Here is a 14,405-nt window from a genome sequence, read left to right as displayed (position 1 = left end):
CGTTTGATTTTTCACTGAAGTGGCATTATCCTTTAAAAGTTGGAGAACATGTTGTTGATGCTCGATGTGATATTTCACTGCTTGAACCTTTCTCTTCTTGATATGTCCTTCTATCTCTAGAGTTTGAGGAGTGTAATTTCTTCCAATCCTTTACAAGATATGGTCGGATTCATTTCTTGATGCTCGATGTGATCTTTCACTTCTTGAACATTTTTCTTCTTGATATGTCCTTCTATCTTGATAGTTTGAGGAGTGGTAATTTTGACCAATGAATTACAAGATATGGTTGGATTCATTTCTTCTTTCTTGATGTGATCTTTCACTTCTTGCACCTTCTTCTTCTTGATATGTCCTTCTATCTTGAGATTTTGAGGAGTGGTAATTTTTGCCAATATTTTACAAGATATGATCTGATTCATTTCTTCTTTCTCTGGGGTGGGGTCTTGGCGTATATCCTCTTCTTTTGATGTTTCTTGATCCTTTTCTTCCTCCTCTTCATATTCTATGTAAAATAATTTCTTCTCAGCACACTTATGACCTTTAGTGCATTTGCTATCACAATTGTAACAAAGCCCTTTTTCTCTTTTTTCTTCCAATTGTTGTGGTGTAACCCTTGTAGGTTGTGGAAGGCTAGGAGAAACAACACTTCCATCTTTATAGTTGTGAGGGGTATGTTTCCTGGTTTCTATAATTTTTCTTTCCAGTATGTCACAAAGCCCTTTTACTCTTTCCAATTGTTGTGGTGTTGCTCTAAAGAAGGTGTTGCTCTTTGTATCCTCATAATGTGCTATCATTTCCTCCGTGAAAATTGACCATGTAACAAGTTGTTTACGAGAACAAAGCCCTTCATATCATAAAAATTGATCCGGTTCTAAATATGAAGATAAAATACATACCTTTTGTAATAGTGGTACACCATGTAGATCAAAATATTTCTCCATCTGAAGTATCCAATTTACCGGATCCTTGCCATCAAACTTCCTCATCTTGCTTTTTCTTGATTTTAGGAGCTCGATCTTGAAAAAACTGTAACTATGTACTTTCAGATCCTTAAGTTATGAAATTGTGACCTGTAGTAGCCCTCTGTGTCCTCTTTCCAATGCCACCAGTCTGATCCAAATTGGATTCTCCAAGGAAGAGTTATTCCAAATCTCCCACAGTGACCTGATTATAGACTAGTTCAGTAGAGCGAACTTGTACGATGTGCCACGAGTCACTGTTTCGACCTTTGGCTTTGAAAAATATATACAAGAAACTACAATCCGTCCTCTTTCTGTACCTTTTTACGAAATTTCAATCCGATGCTCAGAGAGAACGTTATGGCGATTTTCCCTAGGTCACCTGTTTGGAAAGTAATTCAGGAGTCTACAAAAAGATCAAGTTCCTCAGATCATATCTCCGCAAATATAGTGCGAAAAGCTTTGAAATTCGGACTTGAGATTTAGTGCGATTTCTTCTCAAATGGGTTTTTTTTTTAGCTTCTGAAACATCGCAGAAAAAAAGTTATAGCGAAAATGCCACGATGACCTGTTTGGAGCAGCGAAACCCTAGAATCCAAAGCTCTGATACCAAATGTTATGAAACCAGCTCAAGAAAAGATAGAAAATATAGGTCAACGCCTTAGAATTCAGCCTCTTCGAGGGGGCAACCTCCTTTACATTACATGAATGAACAATTCTTGGATGATACAAATGAAAAGACCTCCTTTCTATATATAGGAGTCTAAGGGGTCATAACATAATCAGAGCCGACATAACAATAATAATGTAAGGGCACAATAATAACAATAGTGGGTTTCTATGGGGCACAATAGTAACAATATGGGCACTACATGGGTACATCAATATAATAAGTGGATTGTACTAATAACAATAAGGGGTTACACTAGAAGTATAGGGGCCTAACAAATTCCAAACAGGTGGAAACAAAATTAAAAAGAAGAAGAGGTTTTTGTTGGTAACAGGCTCATTTAAAAAAAACCTCCTTCAGTTTTTACACAGGTGTAATGGTTTGAGAGATTCGAAGGAATCTTTGAATCCTATTTTTTCAGAGTTTGCAAATTGTTTTTTTCTTGTTTTAACTATTGTTTTAAAAGCGGTTTCCGAACAAATGGGAACTAATTTTTGAAAACGAAAAGAGGTTTTTGTCAGGAACATACCTATTAACAAAAACCTCTCATTTTTTACACAGGTGTCACGGTTTAAGAGATTCGAATTGATTTTAGAAGCCTATTTTCCAGGAATTCACCAGAATTATTTTTTCTATTTTTAGAAAAAATGCCCTATCAGTTGGAGAGCCACCTCATCAATTCGAGTTGGTGTTAGTTCTTATCTCCTTGATTATTTGATTTAGTAAGCTATAAATAGATGAAGAGGTTTGAGATCCATTATTTTTGGATCTTGAACAATTTGTAAGTAGTCTAAAAAGACACTCATTTATGTAATATAAAAGGTTGGTTTTTGATTAGAAGACTTATATGTTGTATATTTCTTAAAGTTTAATGAAGGAAGTCTAATTTTGCAACAAAGATTCTTGTGTTGGGAAACTTTTTATATGTGTTGTCTTGTTTCTGTTTCATTTTACGTTGTCCTATGTATGCTCTTCTATGACTGATAAGAGTGAATGAACAAAATTCATAAGTACTGTGCTTTGTTTATATTTTCAGTTAGCTATATCTTTCCGACTTATGTTTTGTAGAATTCATCCTTGCGACGCTCTTATAAATATACTATTGCCTTCATATTTTGCATTTCATCTCATCAATTTAAGATCTCAAAGTATCTTAGCTACCCTCCCTCTGTGTGAGTTTTGGTTTCTTTTCTTGTTAAGCCAAATATTTGACTCCATGCCTAATGGAATTCTATCAAACCCTACCACATTTTTGAAACCTTGTACAACAAACCTAGTCATTGTTTTAGGTACATAACCAATTACATTTGACTGAGTTATAGAAGGGATTCTCCTTCGAATTGGAAGGGCTAGCTTTCAATTCAAAAGATTGGTTAGAGGTTACCTTAGAGTTTTTCCCTTAGAGCGAAGGTTTTATCTGAGTGATAACGTTTTGGGGCCGTTGCTGGGGAGCGAAGGTGAAATATTCCGTCGGAGAATGACAAGATCTAGATCTGATTGCTGATGGTGAACAATAATTAGACACCATTGATCTGTACATCATTCATTTGGCAACTCCATTGTCAAACAATCCAGAGTTCAAAATTTTCATGGCGACTCCACTGTCCAAAGATTCAGTAGCCTGAAGACTTTCTTGGTGACTCCACTGGATCAAGATGGATCACGGATCTGCAAGGTATGCTCTAATGAATCACTCACATTACTGGTTTTCCAAATCATATTCCTCACATAGATTGGCAGACATATCTGCCAAGATTTAAAAGTCATGACGATGATGCTGCTCTAGATTTGATTAGATTTCATATGCATGTACAAAAGCTTGGAGTTAAGTTGCATGAAGATTCTTCTTTGAAAATGTTTACGGCTACTTTGGAGGGAAAGGCAAGATCATGGTATGAAAAATTACCAGCTGCTAGTTTATACTCTTTAAACGATTTTGATACAATGTTTTTTGAAAATTATAAAGAATCCTATTCATCTTTGTTGTTAGTTCAAAATTGTTGTGATCATTTCGAGAATTTCATTCAACATTTGGAAAATATATATGAAGATGAAATTTTAGAAGCCCTTCATGAAAATCATTTTCAACATCAAGAGGAAATGTTAGAAGCTAGCTGCTATAATATTCAACAAAATTTTCAGCAGGCCCTAATTTCTCCCATAGCTAAAAATAAAACTGATAAAGATCTAGAGCTAGACATTCATATACCTTCTCCTGAGTTTGATGAAGATATTCAACAGTCTTGTCACATCTTAGGTGACCAAGAGAAAGTTTATGATAGTCAATCAATTTTTTTCCGCAGTTCTCTTATCTCCTGAATTACTCTTGGAAGAACAGGTTGTTTTAGATTCATTGGAAAATGTGGAAAGTATTCAGGATTTTACACCTTTTCAAGTGAAAAATTCTGAAATTCTTGAAAAGCTAGATGACATTCTAATTGAATCACATGAAGAGTCACTCTTAGACAATCTTGTTATATATGGGAGGTTTGTTAGATCTGAAAATTTTCAAGGAAAGTCATTTTCTCTCCGATGAGAATGAAAGCAAAAATGAACAAATTGTTGTTTTTCGTTTGAGAATGATATTGAACTTCAGAACATAGAACAAGAAGTTATAAATGAAGAATATCCTTCTCTTTTCGGTTACCAAGAAAGAATCGTTTCTAATGTTCTTGAAGATTCTTTTACCTGTCTATTGGAAACATCAGTGCAGACAAATTTTCTGTTGTGTATTGACCATAGGTTTCGGTTTCAGCTGGAGGTTGAGTTGCCATTTTCCTAGTTTTTTTTTTTTCAGAACAGTGAAAAAAGTACAGTCATTAAGACAACTACTGCATGGTTGCATTGGGTTTTTGATTTCACCTGATTTGAAAGTTCATTCAGCACTTATAGTAGGTAGGTGTGATGAATAAGCTCAACACTCTGAGCATCCCTTTCAAAAGTGCGTGTTTTCAGATTTCAGGAATGACAACTTTCAGCATTTAATTTTCAGTTTCTAGTTTGTTTTCAGTGGCACAATAAGTTGGTTTGGGTTACAGTTTGGTTTCAGTTGGAGATGGTCACAGGTCAGTTTGCAGTTTGCAGGATTCAAAGGGAGAATTACTGCTTGGAGGTCCACTAAATGGGAGGTTTTCGAAACATTATATTTCTTGAGAAAACAACATTCCACTATTTCATTGTATATATCCATGGTATTTGAAAATTTGCAGTCGTGGATAAACATGTTGAAGGACTTGAAGCCCGAGGAGAAGGCCCTAAGAATCTGATTAATGGTTATTAGAGAATAAAATCTGCTTTATTTATTTTATTTTCCAGTTCCAAAAGAATCTGCAAATGAATAGGTTTGAGAAAATGATTTTCTTATCAAATAGAGTCAGTGAAAGTGTTTCTTTAAGCAAATTCATTGTAATAAATAGGCTTCGGGTCTATGGGTTTCTTGCTGCCATCTATGATCGACAATATCCCTTTGGAGCCAGCTGTTATCACAATTTTAGTCAATAGTTTTAAAGCTCCGACAGTTTCAATGTCAAAACCGATCTGTAAAAAATAATTTTAAAGCGCCGACAGTTTTAATGTCAGCACTGATTTGTAAAAAACAGGGTTAAAACCCTGACAAATATAATATCAACATTATTGTAAGTTATGAAAATAAAAGTGCACTGACATTCAAAGTAGCAATGCATATGTGTAAAAATGGTCAGTTAAAACTCTAACAACCAGAGGATCAATGCCAAAGGGAAAAATTCAAAATTTTTTATGTCGAAAGGAATGCGCTGATGGAGCACATGTCAGCGAATGAACAATAATCTATCAAGCGAGTGCCGATCAATTATTTGACTCCCATCTTGGTGAATTTGGCCCGAGCTTCACAGCAATGTTACTATTTCAAACATAATGACACAAACTCAACAATCAAAGGGAAAATGTGCCAAAGCATGTTTTGTTTTTACTTGACAAAACTCTATTTTTTTTACTCTATTTTTCCTGTAAAAGGCAATAACTTTGGGCATAGATTTCGAACAGTTGGAAAAGAAATTTTAAAAAACATAAGAGGTTTTTGTTAGTAACAGTCTCATTAAAAAAAACCACTTTCAATTTTTACACAGGTGTAATGGCTTTAGAGATTCGAAGGAATCTTTGAGGCCTATTTTTCCAAATTTTGCAAATCGATTTTTTCCTATTTTAGTCATTGTTTTTAAAGAACGGTTTCCGAACAAATGGAAACAAATTTTTGAAAACCAAAAGCGGTTTTTGTCAGGAACAGACCTATTAACAAAAACCTCTCTCAGTTTTGACATAGATGTCATGGTTTGAGAGATTCGAATTGATTTTTGAAGTCTATTTTTTCGGAATTCGCCAGAACTAATTTTTTCTATTTTTTGAAAAAAACGCCCAATCAATTGTAGAGCCGCCTCATCAATTCGACTTGGGGTCAATTCTTATCTCTTTGATTATTTGATTTAGTAAGCTATAGATAGATGAAGAGGTTTGAGATCCATTATTTTTGGATCTTGAACAATTTGTAAGTAGTCTATAAAGACTATCATTTATGTAATATAGAGGGTTGGTTTTTGATTAGAAGACTTATACGTTGTATATTTCTGAAAGTTTAATGAAGGAAGCCTCATTCTGCAACAAAGATTATTTTGTTGGGAAACTTTGGATATGTGTTCTCTTGTTTTTGTTTTCTTTTCTACGTTGTCATATGTATGCTTTTCCATGAATGAACAAAATTCATAAGTACTGTGCTTTGTTTACATTTCTAGTCAGGTATATCTTTCCGACTTATGTTTTGTAGAATTCATCCTTGCGATGCTCTTATAACTATCCTATTGCCTTCATATTCTACATTCCATCTCATCAATTTAAGATCTCAAAGTATCTCAGCTACCCTGCCTCTGTGTGAGTTTTGGTTTCTTTTCTTGTTAAGCCAAATATTTGACTCCATGCCCAATGGAATTCTATCAAACCCTACCACATTTTTGAAACCTTATACAATAGACCTAGCCATTGTTTTAAGTACATAACTAGTCACATTTGACTGAATTATAGAAGGGATCCCCCTTCGAATTGAAGGGGCTAGCTTTCAATTCAAAAGATTGGTTAGAGGTTACCTTAGAGTTTTCCCCTTACAACCAGGGTTTCCTTTGAGTGATAACCACTGTTATCATCTTAAAAAAATTCAATTACAGTCTAATCTATTATATCAATGAATTGATACAATTGGCGGAAGATTTGTATTTAGGACATTTTGCTAGATTGTTTACTGTGTTGCATTTCATGATGGGAATGACTGTGAGAAAGAAGTTCCCTTATTGTTGGTGTTTGAGTTGTCAGGAATCCCATTTTTGGTTAGCAGTGTAATTCCCCAAATTATCCTCAACAAAATCATATTTTTCGTCACTTTATTTACATATTGGTGGGAATTGTAGCATATGAAAGGTTTAATTGAATATTTTCTCCTAAAGTTTCCCACCTTTGTTCCAATAACAACCCTCAGGCCTTGACAACATCTATGACCACAACATCCATGCATATAATCCTGCGATTTGGTGTCACTCCTTGGAAAAGGTGCTTTCACAAACTTCCCCAACACACATCCTTTGCAAATATTGTCATGCTCTCTGCTCACCTCCAGAACACTTGTCACTGACTCACAAAGCAAACTAAGTGGTCCATGATGTATATGGCCCATCCTCCTATTCCATAGCTCCCCTTGATCCCTTGGATTACTGCTTCTAACCAGTGCCTTAGGAGTGCCAATTTGCAACCTGTACAACCGGATACTCCTAATTCCAATCGCTAAAGGAGATCTCCAATCGTTGTGCTTCAATAACGCTTGTGCCCCTCTAACAAGTACATCGTACGCCTTATCTTGAAGGATAGATACAGAGATCAAGTTCATCTCCAAGCTTGGCACATGCAACATGTCATGAATCAGAATCGGCTTGCCATTCTCCCTCTGAAATAGAACAATCCCTCTTGCAACTGGGTTGCACTTGGACTTGTTCCCCATTTGGATCTGAAATTTGATGTCCTCCTCCTTATAGCTAGAGAAGTACTCTCTAACTCTTGTCATATGAAATGACGCTCCACTGTCTATATACCAAGCTCCCTGTGAATTCGAGCTAGTGCTTGGAGTCTTGCTTCAGTGCTTTGCTGGTAACAACTCGTCCTTGTGATCAAGAGAAACCTGCCTGAGGATAGAAAATTTGTCCCTTGCTGAGTATGCTCCAGGTCTTTGGTGAATTCGGCCTACTGAAAAAGATTGATTTGAAGGAGAAACAATGACAATCCACAGCCCAAATACCAGAGATTAATTTTCAGGAAATTCGGCCCTTGGAGGAGATAATTTTGACCTAAGAAATAGACTCAACTTCTATTGAAAGAAGGAAACTCGGCCCATAGGATAAGTTGGTGCCAAAACACCTGTGACAAAGCCAAATTTGCACCCCTGTATAAGCTTCAGATTGTTGACAGCTTAACTCAAGAGAGGTGGACTCAATTGGTGAAGAATATTTCTGAGGTTTGAAAGAAATTCAGCCCTCTATATGAACCTCAGAATTTGGCCCTCTCATATATCAGTTTCTCAGCTCCAAAGACAATATACTCGTTGAGAAATCGGCCCCTCTCGTCCTGTGTAAGTGATCTGGAAAATGCTGACTATCAAACAGAGCGAATGGCACTAAAGGATCCAACTCGGCCTCTGAAATTCATATGTATCTTCTGGCATAAATTGACCTCTTGGCAAAGGACAATATTAGCTTCAGATTTCAGCCTTCTTGTGGAGAGAACTCAGCCTCTTGCAGAAATTAACACGGCCCCTTAATAGTAATCAAATTCGGCCTCTGATTTGGGGTGAACTTTGACCCCTTCTCATAGGCAAATACGACCTCTATGACAAAAATATAAATCTTGTCCTCCTTAATAACAAATATGCTCCTTAGTGCTGAAGTTGCCTGCAATGAAACTTGATTAGATCTTTAGAATAATCCTTGGAGATTGTCCAACTAGGGTGGCAATATTGTCCACTGAAATTGGAGAGATACTAGCTAGGGTGGCAATATTGTCCACTGAAATTGGAGAGATACTAGCTAGGGTGGCAACGAGATCCATCGAAACTAGTGTGAGGTTCTCGCTTGAAACCCTTGGTCTGAAACTCTCTTGTACTTTTCTTCAGTGACAATGAGAGATCATGAGATAGAATGGCTTCCTCTTCCCCTTTATATAAGACTTTGTTGAACCTTCTCCATCCTTCTAGAACTACCTTTTTTTTTTTTAATCGATGAGCCACTTATTTTCTCTAAGTGACTTTTGCCCCTTTCTATTAATAATTATTTGCCCCTTTTTATTAATACTAATAATATCAAAATGGAGAAAATTTCTCTTGGTCCCTTCGATAATTTTTCCCTCTCACTAGCCTAAAGAAGATAGTTAGGCAAGAGGAATTAATAGCTCTGTGCTCAAGAAACGGGGGACATTACAATATCTAGTGGAGAGTAAGGCTTTTTAGTGCTTACCTTTTTAGTCTGTGCATTCCTACTCATTTTTCTTGCATTTTCACTTGTATCTTTTTGTCTTTCAGCTTTTAGGAGTAGCCTTGGCACTCCTACATTTTGCATGTGACTTGCTGTATTTGCTGGTTCCGTTGATCTATGCTTTGGGCCACATGTGGACATCAATAAAATTATTTTATCTTATCTATAACAAATAATTCTTTTTAGCTAGAAATACTATCAGTAAATGCACACTTGCAATGATGCTTCGACATTGAAACCACATACCATTTTCTTTAAACCGATATAGGGACAATTGTTCAAGAAAACATTACAAGGACAGCTAGAAGAAAAAGTCTTAAGACCTTGATGCTATATTGTGGTAAGGTTGCCTCTTCCCATATTCCATATCTCAGGTTGACCCAATTTTTGTTATCCCAAGCTACCATTCTGTATGGTACCCCATAGAGCTATTAAACAATGCTTTATGCTTTTCTAGCCTCCCTGAACTAAAATTTATTTGATAAAAGCAGTTCTTCATGATATCTATTTGAGTGGATATTTATGCAGTTATTTGGAATGCTAATAACACCTTAATCTTAGATGAATCTAGCTATGATAAAGCACATAGGCTATATGCAATTTCATTAACAGAAGTCTTGGTTCAGTATTTTATCCATTTCAAAACAAGGCGTCCAGAGAATTTCTCATACAATGTTATACATTTATTTATGAAATGTCCATGCATTTGATATCCGAGTCATCTAAATCTTCAAGATGATCCACATGCCCTGTTATTACAATGTCCAGTTCTGTCAGGCCTTGTCATTTAATCACTTTAAAATCAGGATGCTGTATTAGATTAATAGTATGGATGAAAAACACTGGATGTAATTGAATCAACTAAATGGGGTTTGCCATGTATGTCTTTATTGCAGCATATTTCTTCTCAAATTTGTGATAACTCCTGTACTACAGTGGATTCTGCCTGTCAATTCCCAGCATCAAGCTGCGACAGATGTACAGTATTGTGACTATTGTCCAATCACAGAAGCAGGCGAAAGGTTTTACTTATTGCTTCAGACTATCCTCTTTACTCTCTTCTACGTAAGCCTGTGCTCAACCCTTTTAAATCTGAAAAAGAATCTTGTATATGTCACTTAATGCATGTTTGTTGTCACCTTGAACTAATGTAGAGATTATCAAAGATAGGTTGTCGTTCTATTTCTCCCACCTATTGTGTTCTATGCATTTCTATTGCCATCTAATACAAACTATATTGTTTGACAAGTCATAAGAATAAGATGTTATTTTCGAGGACAACACATAATCAGAATTTTGGCATGAACATTATGTAAGCATTCCATATTGATATACATTATTATGATTTGGAGATGACTGCGGCATTATTTTTGATGTTTTACTGTTTGCATTTGTTAATTTTAGGTATGTTCTATGCTTAGAGCAATTTATTTCAATTTTCACAGCTAGCTCAATATCTTTTCCAGATTAGCAATCACATCAGCATTAAAATAAACTGCAGATAGAACATAAACATAAATCGCAGAAGACAAGCCAAGACAAGAGGACACAAGATGTGGCACTAGACAGGGACAAACCCCAATGTGGGGAAACCCTTGATCAATTCTTCTTATATGTTCTTCAATAGTTCAACACAGAGAGAGAGAGATAGTACGTTTACAACGGAAGTCAACACTTTGAGTTTGAATTATCTAGATAAGACCATAGATCATCTCTAAGAAGATTATACATGAGATTAGTTGAAGACATGCTGCTTCAACGGATTCTCCAAGGTGACTCCTTCATCTATCGTTGCATTGCATTTCGACATCATGCTGCACCTCACCATGCTGCACCCATCATCACTATGCTGCACCCATCATCACTATGCTGCATCTCATCGTGCTGCACCATGCTGCACCCATCATCACTATGTTGCATCTCATCATGACTGTACCCATCACTGTACTGCCTTATGTGCCATTGCTGCACCATGTTGCCATATGGACCTATGTGTTCGCTGCATCTTGCTTGCTTGTTGTCCCTAGCTTGCTTGTTGTCCCTAACATGCTTGTTGTCCTTTGCATGCTTGCAGTTGTATGCTAGCTGTCCCTTGCATGCTAGCTGTAACATTGCATGCTTGGTGTATTTGCTGCTAAGTACCATACAATTGTCCTAATGTTAGTTAGTTGTCCCTTGCATGCTGCTCTCCTTCGGAGATAGGTGCTCAGGTTGTTCCCGTAGTTTCGGCAATTCCGGCTGTTTTTGGCAGTTCCAACAATTCCGGCTATTCCCTGCAGTTCCGGCTTTTCCCGGCAGTTTCGGCTTCTGCCCTCTACGTCATCTTTCCCAGTTATTTCGGCAGTTTCGGCTGTTCCCAACAGTTTCAGCTATTCCCGGCAGTTCTGACAGTTTCGGCAATTCCCGACGGTTTCGGCAGTTCCTGGCAGTTTCGGCAGTTCTAGCAATTCCGGCTATTCCCGGTATTTCCTGTAGTGCCAGCTTTTCCCGGCAGTTCTGGCTTTTCACGGCAGTTCTGTCTTTTCCGACAGTTTTGACTTTTCTCGGTAGTTCTGACAGTTCCGGCTTTTCCCAATAGTTTCGGCAATTCCCGACAGTTCCGGCAATTTCAGTTATTCCGGGCAGTTTCGACAGTTCTGGCTTTTCCCGACAGTTTCAGCAGTTTCGGCAATTCTGGCTATTCTTGGCAGTTCTGGCTTCTGCCCTCTGGATTAGAGCAGCGTTATCCCTTAGGATCTCTCTTCCTACTAAAACCCAAAGACAAGTAGAGAGGAAGAGATCCCAAGTGTTGAAATGACTTGAAGGCCACCTCTATTTATACTAAAATGTTGAGCACAAGTGGGATTTATTTGGTTGTTGGTCGACCTTGATGAATTGTCCCATAACACAAATAAATTCATATCTCCATGAATGCTTATCGGAATTGGATGATCTTTAGATCAATCCTACACCTCTCGATGAGAGGGATCCAAGAAAAATATTAGCTTCCATTAATAAGATGACCCGCATGGAGTTTGGCCCTAGTTGACAATTTCAACAACATTCCTCATGTTGATGTTTGTAGCTCGAGCAAGTATTTTTGCACAGGCCTAAGTGTTTAGGTGTGTAAAAGTTATCCAAAGTCTCTTTAGGATATTTCTTCAATTATTGAAGGGCAGATCTAGATCCAAATCAAGATCCAAGATCCAAGATCAGTCAAGTAGATTGAAGGGCAGATCTAGATCTGATCAGCTGGATCAAATTTAGGGTATGTTGTATTTGTAAATTCCTCCTAGGGTCATTTTCGCCAGAACAGAGCCCAAATAACTTAATAAGTTCTGATATTATTTTAATGAATAATCGTTAATTGGGTAGAATATTTGTGTGTAATGTGTTATTGAGATTGGTTGTCATTTTTGCTTCCGCTGAATGTTTATGTTAAGACCCTAGTTGTGCTTTTATGTAGTAGATCTCTAATTTGCTAGGAATTAATTCTTAAATAGCTAGGTTGTTGGTTTTAGGGAAATTTAATATGGTATCATAGCTTAAACTCTAAAATATGATCTCAAAATTGTGTACCGGTGCTAGGTTTGTAGAGACATGTAAGGGGCTAGGTTCGGCTAACAATCATATAGGGCACAATTTTATTTCCTAGGGGTTGAAGAAATTAGAGCCAAGACATAAAATTTTTTGGGCTGAAATTCAGCCATATGGTGACAAAATCAGATCGGTATAGTGATGGGCTGAAGTTGAAACATTTTTTTTTTTCAAAGTGGCCGACATGCCATATTGAACTTGGGTAGAAAACAAATAAAAAAAGGGTTTCTTTGAGTGGCTGCCAATTGCAAGCATCCACACAATCCAACTGAGTCGAGAAAGTGCTACAAAGGAATTGACATCGGAGATGAGTGGTTGTTGGACCTGCCAACAAACATGCCATCAACTAGGTAGAGATCAAGGGCCGCGAGTCTAGCTGACAGGGCGTTAGGTCAATAGGAATGATTGGGTTAGCTGCACGAAGGAAAGAAGCAGTTGACACTACATGAAAGGAGCAGTTTGGGCTGTGGGGTTGAGTTATAGTCAATAACTTTGCTAGTAGTCGACAAATAGTGTGGGGATGTGCGTAGGTTGAGAAGGAACCAAGGCTGTGGGGGAGCACCCCCACTTGAATCCACTACCGAAGCGTGCTTCGCTCGGAAGCGATCCTAAGAGCGCGATTCTGAAATTCGTTCCCTGCGAGATTGAATTTCGGGAGCACGCTCCCTATAAAAATTTGTGCTCCTTGCTTTGTCGTGAGCGATCACTCGGGGAGCGACTTTTAAGGTTGGGGAGCGATATAGGAGTGATCCCTGCTCTAAAAAATTTGCTCCAGTGGCAAGAGAAATCGGGTGGGATTTTTTTGGAGGGAAGGAAGGGACCAAAAAAATAAAAGGCCTCCTCCCCTCCCACAATGTGTCATTTTCATGAGATTGAGAGAGGTTGAGAGGGCTTGAGGAGCTTGAGCTGAGGAAGATTGAGAGGGTTTGAGCTTGACGAGCTTGCAAGGGAGACTGAAGGCTTCCATTTGAGAGAGCTTGGGAGATTGAAGGCTGCCATTTGAGAGAGCTTAGGAGATTGAAGGCACCATCATTAGAGAGCCAAAGAGGTAGGATCTAATCCAATTCTTTTTTTTTCCATGTATCATTTGTGTTTTTTATATGTTGAATGAAAGATGTTCTCGTCTTAGTTTTTCCCAAATCCCATTCCTCCTTCATTTGATTGTAGACAAGTAACTATAACTCCAACAAACATTATGGCTATATGGCTTGTCATTCCCTTGTTGGTTCCTTTTTTTGTTGTGATGGTGTTGTGGAGCAGAAGGAGTGATGAAGATGATGAAGAAGTGGGTAGTGGTGGATTAAGAAACCCTGGAGAAGAGGAGTACCAAGAGGAAGAGGAGGAGGATTATAATGAGAGTGGAGATGATGATGGAAAGAAAACCAAGGTAGACCAAACCCCCTTGTGGAAATATGTTACTAGGCTTTCAGGAGGGAAAGGGGGTGGAACCACTAAATTTACATGCCCCCATTGCAAAATCACTTACACAAGTTCATATACCTGTGCCAGAAAGCATCTTTGTGGGAAAATGGCATGGGATGGAACTAAGCAAATAGGAATCAAAACCTGTGGAAGTGTGTCAGCACAACAAAGAGCCAAATACATAAGGGAAGAGGAGGAAGCCTAATACAAATCTAAAAGATCAAAGGGTGACTTTGAACA

General features: G+C 37.6%; 1 protein-coding gene across 1 annotated transcript in view; it reads left to right on the top strand.

Annotated features, from left to right (window-relative positions):
• LOC149215076 (etoposide-induced protein) overlaps positions 1 to 14,405 on the top strand; it is a 182,539-nt gene that overhangs the window by 36,690 nt on the left and 131,444 nt on the right. The window contains exon 3 of the mRNA XM_089392504.1: positions 10,064 to 10,232. Coding sequence (XP_089248630.1) covers positions 10,064 to 10,232 — 169 coding nt within the window. The remainder of the gene's footprint in view (positions 1 to 10,063; positions 10,233 to 14,405) is intronic.

The sequence above is a fragment of the Pinus tabuliformis genome, chromosome 1_1 (genome assembly GCF_031772625.1).
Source record: "Pinus tabuliformis cultivar Carrire ecotype Pingquan chromosome 1_1, CPIR1, whole genome shotgun sequence".
NCBI classification, from domain to species: domain Eukaryota; kingdom Viridiplantae; phylum Streptophyta; class Pinopsida; order Pinales; family Pinaceae; genus Pinus; species Pinus tabuliformis.
Note: the sequence above shows the minus strand (reverse complement) of the source record. Positions and strands in the feature narration are given on the sequence as shown.